At 41.1% G+C, this 12122-nt stretch overlaps 1 protein-coding gene across 3 annotated transcripts in view; it reads left to right on the forward strand.

Moving 5' to 3' along the window:
• znfx1 (zinc finger, NFX1-type containing 1) overlaps window positions 1–6494 on the forward strand; it is a 51365-nt gene extending 44871 nt beyond the window's left edge. Inside the window, exon 15 of one of the 3 annotated variants that reach the window (XM_063041498.1) lies at window positions 2258–6493. In XM_063041498.1, coding sequence (XP_062897568.1) covers window positions 2258–4705 — 2448 coding nt within the window. In that variant the 3' untranslated portion in view covers window positions 4706–6493. Of the gene's footprint in view, window positions 1–2257 lie in introns of all 3 variants that reach the window. The other 2 variants (XM_063041500.1, XM_063041499.1) reach the window with 2 other exon arrangements.
• Window positions 6495–12122: the final 5628 nt, after the last annotated feature.

A 12122-nucleotide genomic window follows, 5' to 3' on the forward strand; every position in this document is an offset into this window, starting at 1 on the left:
TCCCTCCACTGCACTCCCCCCTCCACTCTCTGGAAGGATCACTATCTATGTGACCCTTTTGTACCCTTTCCCTACCTCGCTGATCTCCCTGCTGGCACTTGTCATATTTGTATGGATAACAGGCAGGACAAACAAAAAGAGTCAGGATAGACAGGAGATGTTGCTTACATGGATTTTCTGAAAGTTTTTGACAAGGTGCTACACATGAGGCTGCTTAACTAGAGCCCATGGTATTACAGGAAAGATACTAGCATGGATAGAAGATTAACTGACTAGCAGGAGGCAAAGAACAGGAATAAAGAGGACATTTGGCTGCTGGTGACTTATGGTGTTCTACAGAGGTTGGTGTTGGGACCGTTTCTTTTCACATTAACTATCAGATTTGGATGATGAAATTGATGGCCAAATTTATGGATGATATGAAGATCAGTGGAGGAGCAGATAGCCTGCAGAGGACGTGAGTAGAGTGGGCTAATGGGCAAGGAAGTGGTAGATGGCAAACAGTGCAGGGAAATGTATGGTCATGCACTTTAGCAGAAGGAGTAGAGGTGTAGACTGTTTTCTAAATGTGGAGAAAATTCAAAGATCAGAGGTGCAAAGGGATTTGCAGATTGAGTTGGTGGTAAGGAAAGCAAAGAGAATGTTGGCATTCATTGTAAGAGGACTAGAATATAAAAGCAATGATGTAATGCAGAGGCTTCATAGGTCATTGGTCAGACTGCGCCTGGAGTATTCTTGGGCCCCTTAACTAAAAAAAGATATGCTGGCCATTGGAGAGGGTCCAGAAGAGGTACATGACAATAATTCCAAGAATGAAACTGTTAACATAACAAATGTTTGATGACTCTGGGCCTGTACTCGCTGGAGTTTAGAAGAATGAGGGGAGATCTTGGTGAAACCTATCGAATTTTAAAAGGTCTAGCCAGAGTGGTTGTGGACAAGATGTTTCCTATAGTCAGGACTAGAGGGCCCAGCCTCAGAACAGAGGGATGTCCATTTAGAACAGAGATGACGAGGAATTTCTTTAGCCAGAGGGTAGTGAATCTGTGGAATTCATTGCCATAGATGGCTGTGGAGGCTAAGTCAATGAGTATGTTTAAAGTGGAGGGTGATAGTTCTTGATTGGTCATCTTGTTAAAAGTTACGGGAAAAATGGAGAATAGGATTTAGAGGGATAATAAATCAGCCATGATGAAATGGTGGAGAAGACTGGATGGGTCAAAAGATCTAATTCTGCTTCTATGTTTTATTTCCTTAAGTCCGACACCTGCCCCTACACCTCCTTCCTTACCAACATTCAGGGCTTCAAGCAGTCCTTCCAGGTGAGGCAACACTTCACCTGCAAGTGTGTTAGGGTCATCTATGGTATCAGGTGCTCTGCTCCCAGTGTAGCCCTCTCTACCTTTGTGACACCCGATACAGATTGGGGTATGACTTCATCGAGCACCTTCATCCTATCCAACACGAATGGCAGGATCTTTCAGTGGCAACCCATTTCCAGTACAACGTATCCTCTACTGCATTGATGATGCTCAACGACGAGGGGTTACCATATTCCATCTGAGTAGCGACCAACCTGAATGGCATGAGCAAAGATTTCTCTAACTTTTTGTCATCACTGCCCCAACCCCCTTCTCTGTTTGTCCATTCTCCATTTTAGTTACCTTTTTCCATCCTCTCTTTCCACTGCCCATCGCCTCCCTCTGTTCCCCTCCTCTTTCCCTTTCTTCCATATCCTCTCCTATTAGATTCCTCCTTCTTCAACCCACCTCTTCCACCTATAACCTCCCAGCTTCATCCTTCTTCTCTCCTTCCACCTCACTTCTGCTCCCTTCCATTCCAATCCTGTTGAAGAGTCTCAGACCGAAATGTAGACTGTTTATTCCCCTCCGGAGATGCTGCCTGTCTTGCTAAGGTCCTCCAGCATTTTGTATATGTTACACATAATACACAAGTTTTTTGACCTAATTTGACCTAATTCAGTAATTTGACCTAACTTGTGTACCTAATTTTATAGCCAGAACAGTTTAATTTCAGTTGAGGAAATGCTATTGAACACTTGGTAGCCTGGGCTGTAATGGAATTAACTAACCCTCAAACTTTGAGTGTGTCATGCTTCTGCAAAAAGTTAATTGGATAAGTAGACAAGTTTATAATTGTCCAGTTCAGGTTAAGCTATACAGAACAATTTTAGTTGATCATGGTGATCTTTACGTTTTTTTTTAACCTCTCTTCTTGCTCCACAATTTTTCCACAGGGAATTTCAACAAATCTTTTCTTTGTAGAACATGATTTCCCCGAAGAAGAAATCCGAGAAGGCAAAAGCCATCAGAATCGGCACGAAGCCGCTTTTGTTGTTGCACTCTGTCACTATCTCATCTGCCAGGATTACTCTCCTTCTCAGATCACAATCCTCACCACCTATACAGGGCAACTCTTCTGTCTGCGCAAAATGATGCCTTCTGAGAAGTACGCTGGTGTGAAGGTTCACGTGGTCGACAAATATCAGGGAGAGGAGAATGACATCATTCTGCTCTCTCTGGTGAGAAGCAATGAATCAGGCAAAATTGGATTTTTGCAAATAGCAAATAGGGTCTGTGTGGCACTATCAAGGGCCAAGAAAGGTCTTTACTGCATAGGAAACATGAGTATTCTAGCAAATGTTCCTCTATGGAGCAAGATAATGCATACCTTGCATGCAAGAGGCAATATTGGTCGTGCACTGTTACTATCTTGCCAGAACCACCCCAAAACAAAGACCTTAGTGTCCAGAAAGGAGGATTTCAGCGAAGTGCCTGAGGGAGGCTGCTCCCTGCCATGTGAGTACAGGCTGGACTGTGGTCATGTTTGCACAAGGGCATGCCATCCATATGATGTGGACCACAAGAAATTTGATTGTTTGAAACCATGTCAGAAAGTGATTTGTGCAGTTGGGCATAGATGTACAAAACGATGCTATGAGAAATGTGGCAAGTGTGAAGTAAAGGTGGAGAAGATCATTCCTAAATGTGGACACTTGCAGCAAGTGCCTTGTTTTAAGAACCCAGCAGATTTTTGCTGCAAAGAACCTTGTTCAAAAATACTTTACTGTGGACATGAATGTACTATGTCCTGTGGAGAGAAATGTGCAAAATGCAAGAAGCAAGTTGCAATAACCTTAAAGTGTGGTCATGTCCAAGAAGTAGAATGTTACATAAAAGAAGCTGCAAAGATTGGGAACTGTGTTCCTTGCAAACAAAAATGTAATGCTATCTTGGACTGTGATCATAACTGTCCTGGATCCTGCCACCTTTGCTACGAAGGTCGCTTTCATGAGAGTTGCAAACAGCCATGCAAGCGTTTGCTAATTTGCTCCCATGAGTGCTTAGAGCCCTGCACAAAACAATGCCCTCCATGTCAAAGGCCCTGTGAAAACCTGTGCAAGCACAGCAAATGTGGGAAGAGGTGTGGGGCTTCATGTACTCCGTGTGTAGAGCCTTGTGAGTGGGCATGTAAGCATTATAAATGCCGAAAGCTCTGCTCAGAGCCATGTGACAGGCAACCTTGTAATGAGCCTTGCAAAAAACTGCTGAAATGTGGGCATCCTTGTGTCGGACTCTGTGGTGAACCATGCCCAGGTAAATGTCGTGTTTGTGACCGTGCTGATCTCACTGAAATTTTTTTTGGTACTGAGGAAGAACCCGATGCCAGGTTTGTTCAACTGGAAGACTGTCACCATGTTTTTGAAGTAACTGGTTTTGACCGTTACATGAATGATGGTGAGGGGGAAAGCAGTGATACAGTTATAAAGCTGAAAAGCTGTCCAAGATGCCAAACTCCCATCAGGAAGAATCTGCGTTACGGAGCAATGATAAAAAAGAGTCTCTGCGAAATTGAAAAAGTAAAGAAGCTTGTTCATGGGGATGTAGAAAAAATCAAGCAATGTGCAACAGATTTGATAGTTCAACTAAACACATACTCCATCATAGCTGAACAGTTCCCAAGTCTGTATGAAGACTTGCTCTCTTCATTGCAGTCATCTGGAATGTCACTGTATAGTCTTTCTGTCATTGAAAATAAAATTTCATTTCTTTGCAGACTTGCTAAACTTAAAAGCCAAGAGGCGAAATTAGATATGTCTATGAAAGAAAAGTTTAATACTAAATTATCTGAGTATCTAACTTGGATAGGCAGACGTCGAGAACGATTTACAGAACAGGAGCTTAATGACCTGCAAAGTGAAATTCAAAGGCTTACATTCCTTGTTGACCTCTATGTTCGGTGCAGTAAGGCATCAGGGAAAAAACTGGACTCTTCAACAGAACAGACTGTTGCACGTGTACAGCACATCCTTGAAGGCACAAGGAAATTTACCAAAGGGGATGAAAAATTAGTTCAAGAAAACATGGAAAAATTAAAGTTGGCTCTGCCCGAAACTGCTCTTGGCATTTCTGATTCAGAGCGAGTAATGATCGTTAAAGCAATGGCCCTTCGTCAAGGTCATTGGTACAAGTGTCCAAATGGTCATGTCTATGTTATCACAGAATGTGGAGGTGCAATGGAAAAAACCAAATGCCCAGATTGCGATGCAATGATTGGAGGTACCAACCATGCTTTGGAGCATAGCAACCAAGTGGCTACAGAAATGGATGGAGCTCAATATCCTGTCTGGTCAGAGACTGCAAACAATATGTTGAATTTTAGAGAACTTGCAGAATTTTTCTGAGAGTAAGCAAGGGTTCTCATTCATTCCTATGCATAAAATCTTGGAGTGTTTACAGAATCTTGTGGTGACTTTGCAGAACTTTGATGATGCTGTTGCAAGGCATGAATATCAGGCTTCATTTTATCCAGGGGCTGTGCCGTGTGTTTTATCCTTTGCAAATTGAAAGCAAAATTGATTAGGTTGAATTACAATATGTTTTGGATTAAGTTTGTATCATGTGTCTTGAAACAATTGCATTTTAGTATAATTAAATATCGGTCATATATTTAAAATGTCTTTAATCTAGAAATGATTTGAAGTTTGTATGTGTTGCAGTCAATGTTGATCTGTAAACCCAAAACAAATTAAGAGTAGGTGGACTTCCTATTCATTGTTTTTCACTTTGTACTCTAATTTTATGTTTTGCTTTTACTTGTCATTAAAATGCAGCTTTCATAGTTTATATTTCCTCTGGAAGGTAATTGACTAGTTTATTGCAAAAATGCACACTTGGAAACTGAGGGACTAACTAGGTTTGTATAGTTGATTTTATCCTTTACAAATGAATGCCACTGTCCCTCCTACTGATGGTAAATTTGCAGCCATCATCCACAGGAAACAGGAAACTCAGGAAATTTCAGTCTAAATACTGTATAATCCGGAGGAGCCTGGGGAAATCCCTGTCAAGAGAAGCCATGCTCCTGCCGTTCATTGGGATATTTGGGCAGCATTCTCTATGCCGAGCCTCCTCTTCACCTAGAAGTAGGTGAGGTAAATCTGTCAGTGAAAGTGGTGGCGAGGAAACAATGTGGTTGTGCAGTGAACCAACAAAGATGAAGGACTTTTTTCATCTGAATTATACTCGGACTTTTTTTTACCGAGCAAGTTTCATTCTGGCTTGTATACAGCTCTGAAGCAGCTCCTTAGCAAAGGATTTTCTTCATGAAAATTACCATATCAGAAGAACAAAAATTGGGTATAACAGGAGGCTCCCAGCTTGTGGAGTTTTAAGTTATTGTGGTGAGAATAACAGACCCCACTTTCTACAAATCTATTTTTGCACATCTTTTGAGTCCACTTAGTGACTGGAAGGCCAAAAGATCTCATGGCTCAGTTGCTGAACACCTCACGCTTGCCTCATGGTTGAGTAGCTAAAGTCTGCAAATGTTGCATCTTGACGTTTAATCCAGGAGTAATAGACCAATGCTCTATTAAGTCAATTGAGATAAATATGTTAGGAGTAGGTACCAACCCAGTTGATGAGGTCATTATATAAAGAGCTGCAATATGCAAGGCTTCAGGAACATTTAAAGGAAATTGGACAAACATTGTTTAGGGAAATATGCACCTATTGAAGTGCTAGTACATCTCTAGAGTTTGAATATTAATGTTTGTAATCCTAGGACATGGTTACCTTTCAAAACATTGGCTGTCATTGACAAACCATTCAAGGAGATACTGCAGCAGCATTGTAGGAAAATGGTTATCTTCTGTCAGTATTAACCTTCATCCCACAGAAAGTGAAGAATCTGGTTATTGGTTATTGTTCCGATTATTGGTTGTGTGAATGATTTCTAATCACCTTTTTGTGGTTTTAATGTAAAGTTATTAACTTTTAGCAGATTTTGTTTTTCCATAGATAATTTTGTTAGAAACCTTAAAGCTGTTTGTCAGATTAAACCATTAATTACAGAATTGCTTGCGCCCAATATTCAATGTCCCTCAAAAATGTAAACAAATAAAATTACTTTAATAAAACTTTTGGAGTCAGTGAAAAGAATGCTAAATTAACATTGGTTTCAAAAAATGGTATCAATGAAAGAGAAGTGATATTTTGCATTGTGGTGTCAACTCCTTTGTGGGCAAAAACCAGACTTGCCCCATGTGTGCCAATCTTTATTGGCTCAGTTTGGTCCTAATATATTGACCGTCTGAAATTCAGTATAGTTAGCATTTATTATCAAATACGCAACAATGCAAAGCAATGTTATATTCCCTGATATTTGCATGGTAAAACAGTGAAACAGCTTTCACAGGACATTTAAAAAAACAAATAATCAGTTGCTTAGTCCGAAGAATTTCTTTAAGGAGAGCTCAGATGAGCTTGAAAAGTGGATCTGCCAGGAAGCCCTGCTACCATTGCAATGGAAATCATTTGGCACTAATATGATGGTTCAGACTGTGCAACACAAGAGTATTTAATCTGTATGTGCAGGCAAAATTTAAGCAAAGCAAACCAAAATGGTGCCATCAGTATTCCAGTGGCAAGGGAACAATTAGATAAACACTCAAGAGACATATATTGCATTGAGCAATTAGAGGTGCATTTGAGGTGGAAACAATAAAAAGCAGAGTGATTTCAAAATGGAAAAACAATTAACAATTATCAAAATATCAACATAAACATTGATACAATCAACTGTTGAAAAGGCATACATAAGCAATGGAAGAAAAATGTTTACACAGAGAAAAGTTTAATATCAGGACCTTACTGCTGGAGGAGGTGGTGGAATTGAATACAATCACTATATTTGAGGTAATTTAGAAAGGCAGGTGTAATAGAGAAGGTATGAAAGGAAAACCTTATGTGACCAATGACTAAAAGTGAAAAATTGTTATCGTCGTTGTGGCTATCCCTCGAGGTCGAGGATGATCGTCTTCATTCTGAAGAGGAGGCCCGCAGAGTGAAGATGCCTAAGCGTGTATTTGTTTAGCGTGTACTTGATGTTGCACTCCAAGAAGCACATGATACTTCACAAATCAACTGATTCCAATGGCATGGAAACCACGACGATTGGAGCTGATGGATTTGTTGCAGCCTTCACCCACCTTCACAGCAGTTGATTCCGAAGTAATTTCATCCGCCTGTTCCACCATTGAAGTCTTGGTTGGATTGTTCTTTGTCAGGGACCTCACCCTCGACCTTACCACCATGGGTGACCCTACCAGGAGCATAGCTCGAGATGGCATTGCTCTCAGGATCACAGGACCACACAAGCTTCTCCACCACGACAAGGTGCCAATCCGCGGAGAGAAAATAGTTATACTTGAGAAGGAGATGTAGGTATATATTTGTAACTAAGAGGTTTCACTGGATCTTGTCGGGAAGACGATCCACAGTGGTTAGTAACCACAAGCCTTTTGTGACGATGCCCTGACTGTTCGGCTGTTATCATGATGATGGCCCGTCTCAATCAAAAGGATTATGATGTTGAGTACAGAGCATCAATACTAAATACCTTATTGACATTATCTTACAATGAAGCAATGACAAATGCAGGTAATGAAATTTATAGTCTGAAAACAATATGAGCTATTTCTCCTGTCAAAGCAGGCGGAGTTACACAAGGGGATGTGATTTTTGAGTCAAGTGCATGGATGCATGTTAAGATACAGATTGATTTAGACACAAGTCTGGGTGAAGGCATGAATTATTTCAATGATAAATCTGTCTACCAACCAAGATTGCATAAAATGAATACATTGGATGAGATACCTGGAAAGAATTCCAGATGGAACACCCAGGTATGATGAATGTGGAAACAGTGGTTGGATGATTTTACTTTTCTAATATCGTACAGGAGGCTGAAGCATTAGGTGTAGCTTCTATCAAGACTGCAAAACAGAACTTTCTAGAACACTAGTTAAGACTTGGAGGTAGCCTGCAGGCCTACTTCTAAACAAATGTTGACATTTTGCAGTACTATTTAACAGCCATTCAACGTGGTTAGAAAGGAAGCATTCAAGGTTGTTATAACACCACACAATATATTTAGAGTTGCTATCAATTCTACATTATACAGGACTTAAAATATCTAAAAGGAAAATATAATGTCCCATGTAACACTGATCCAGGGCTCCAATTTTCTATGAATCCAACACAGATATTGGAGGGAGGGACATTAATTCCTCAGACTACCACAATTCATTAAGAGCTGAGACTGGACTCTACTCACTGTTTGCTTGCTTGCTATGGCCAGATCATCAGTGACCAGCGCATTAAAGACTGGCCTAGTCAGGATACTGAGCTGGTGGTAGACTTGAGGAGAGCTAAGGTACCAGTGACCCCTGTTTCCATCCAGGGGGTCAATGTGGACATGGTGGAGGATTACAGATACCTGGGGATACGAATTGACAATAAACTGGACTGGTCAAAGAACACTGAGGCTGTCTACAAGAAGGGTCAGAGCCGTCTCTATTTCCTGAGGAGACTGAGGTCCTTTAACATCTGCCGGACGATGCAGAGGATGTTCTACGAGTCTGTGGTGGCCAGTGCTATCATGTTTGCTGTGGTGTGCTGGGGCAGCAGGCTGAGGGTAGCAGACACCAACAGAATCAACAAACTCATCCGTAAGGCCAGTGATGTTGTGAGGGTGGAACTGGACTCTCTGACGGTGGTGTCTGAAAAGAGGATGCTGTCCAAGTTGCATGCCATCTTGGACAATGTCTCCCATCCACTACATAATGTTCTGGGTGGGCACAGGAGTACATTCAGCCAGAGACTCATTCCACCGAGATGCAACACAGAGCTTCATAGGAAGTCATTCCTGCCTGTGGCCATCAAACTTTACAACTCCTCCCTTGGAGGGTCAGACACCCTGAGCCAATAGGCTGGTCCTGGACTTATTTCCTGGCATAATTTACGTATTACTATTTAACTATTTAACGTTTTATTACTATTTATTATTTATGGTCCAACTGTAATGGAAACCAATTTCCCCCGGGATCAATAAAGTATGACTATGACTATGACTTCAACATGTACTTTCTATGAACCCTGTAAAAGATGTTCTGAATCACTGCTTTGCTTTGGCCTTCCTCCCAGACCTACTTTTGTTTGAGGTAGGCACATGTCCACTCAGCGGTCACTTTATTAGGTACACCTGTACACCTGCTCATTAACGCAAATATCTAATCAGCCAATCATGTAGCAGCAACTCAGTGCACAGTCAAGAGATTCAGTAGTTGTTCAGACCAAACATCAAAATGGGGAAGAAATGTGATCTAAATGACTTTGACAGTGGAATGATTGTTGATGCCAGGCAGGGTGGTTTGAGTATCTCAGAAGTTGATGATCTCCTGGCACTTTCACACACAACAATCTCTAGAGTTTACAGAAAATGGTGGAAAAAAAAAACAAAAATATTAAGTCAGCAGCAATTCTGTGGGCAAAAATGCCATGTTAATAAGAGGTCAGAGGAGAATGACCAGACTGGTTCAACAAGGAAGGTGATGGCAATTCAAATAATTATGTGTTACAACAGTGGTGTGCAGAAGAGCATTTCTGAGTACACAACACATTGAACTTTGAAGAGCAAGGGCCCCAACAGCAGAAGACCACAAATGCACACTCAATGGCCACTTTATAAGGTACAGAAGGTAGCTTATAAAGTGGCCATTGAGCATATATTAAGTAGAGGGATTTTGCCAGTTAAAAACAAAGCTCGGTGATTTGAATGAGCAAATATGTTCTGTGTGGAAGAAAATATCGCTTTTAGTTTGTCATGAATGGTTTAGACGACTGTCCTTTTTCAATGGGCATTCTAACAGATTTTGTACTATTTTTTATTTTCCTCTATTTCTTATATAGTAATGTCTATGGGACTACTGAGAGATTGGACCAGTGACCATGTTCTCCCCTGGAATCCTCTGTAATACAAAGGGGCTTGCTGTAGCTCCACACAAGAAGGCTCTTCCATAAATCCTGCCCACATCTTATCCTAGCCTGAATCTGTAATAAGCCTTAGATTAATGATCGGAAACATTAATATCTTTCTTTACCACGTACTTGAACAAGAAGTCTTCAATAGGTAATAGTGCTCTACTTGGATTGTTTCAGTTTACATAATTTATGAACGAGATGGAGAAGAAAGGAAAATTTTATTTCTCTTTACCACCCAATGTCAAAAGCTTGCTTGATAACATAAGAAATAGGAGCAGGAGTAGGCTTGCTCCACCATTCAATAAGAATCTGGCCATGGACTCATCTCCACCTACCTGCCTTTTCCTCAGAACCCTTATTCCCCTATTATGCAAAAACCTATCCACCCTTGTCTTAAATATATTTTCTGAGGTAGCTTCCACTGCTTCATTGGGCAGAGAATTCACCAGATTCACCACTCTCTAGGAAAAGCAGTTCCTCCTTATCTCTGTCCTAAATCTAATCACCTGAATCTTGAGGCATGTCTCCTAGTTCTAGTCTCACCTATAAGTGGAAACAAATTTCCTGCCTCTATCTTATCTATCCATTTCATAATTTTATATGTTTCTATAAGATCTCCTCTCATTCTTCTGAATTCCAGTGAGTACAGTCCCAAGCGACTCAATCTCTCCTCATAGTCTAACCCCCTCATCTCTGGAATCAACCTGGTGAACCTCCTCTGCACTGCCTCTAATGCCAGTATATCCTTCCTCAGGTAAGGAGACCAGAACTGCACACAGTACTCCAGGTGTGGCCTCACCAGTAGCCGGTATAGTTGCAGCATAACCTCCCTGCTCTTAAATTCTATCACTCTAGCAATGAATGCCAACATCCCATTTGCCTTCTTGATAGCCTTCTGCACCTGCAAACAACCTTTTGTGATTCATGCACAAGCAGTTCCAAGTCCTTCTGCACAGCAGCAAGCTGCAATTTTTTTACCATTTAAATAATAATCTGCTCATCCATATTTCCTTCCAAAGTGGATGACATTGCTTTTACCAGCATTGTATTCCAAATACCAGACCCTTGCCCACTCACTTAACCTATCTATATCTCTGCAGACTCTCTGTATCTTCTGCATAATTTGCTTTTCCACTCAATTTAGTGTCATCAGCAAACTTAGATGCACTACACTCCATACCCTCTTCTAGACTGTTAATATATATGGTGAACAGTTGCGGGCCCAGCTCTGACCCCTGCAGCACACCGTTCACTACTGATTGCCAACCAGAGTAACAACTTGTATCCCAACTCTCTGCTTTCTATTAGTTAACCAATTCTCTATCAATGCTAATACAACACCCCCAACTCTATACAGCCTTATCTTATGGATAAGTCTTTTATGCGGCATGTTGTTGATTGCCTTCAGGAAATCCAAATGAATAACATCCATCTGTTCCGCTCTATCCACTGAGCTGGTTATATCATCGTAGAGCTCCAGTAAGTTTGTCAAACAGGACCTGCCTTTGCTGAATCCATGCTGCGTCTGCCTGATGGATCCATTTCCTTCCAGATGCCTCGCTAATTCTTCTTTAATGATAGCTTCAAGCATTTTCCCAACTACAGTTACCTGCCTTTTGCCTACATCCTATTTTTGAACAGTGGCGTGACATTTGCCATCTTTCAGTCTGCTGGGATCTGCCTGGAATCTGGGAAATTTTGGTAAATTATCACCAAAACCTCCACTATAACCTCTGCCGTTTTCTTTTCAGTACCCTGGGATGCAGTCCATCAGGA

Source organism: Mobula hypostoma, chromosome 2, assembly GCF_963921235.1.
Source record: "Mobula hypostoma chromosome 2, sMobHyp1.1, whole genome shotgun sequence".
In the NCBI taxonomy this organism is placed as follows: domain Eukaryota; kingdom Metazoa; phylum Chordata; class Chondrichthyes; order Myliobatiformes; family Myliobatidae; genus Mobula; species Mobula hypostoma.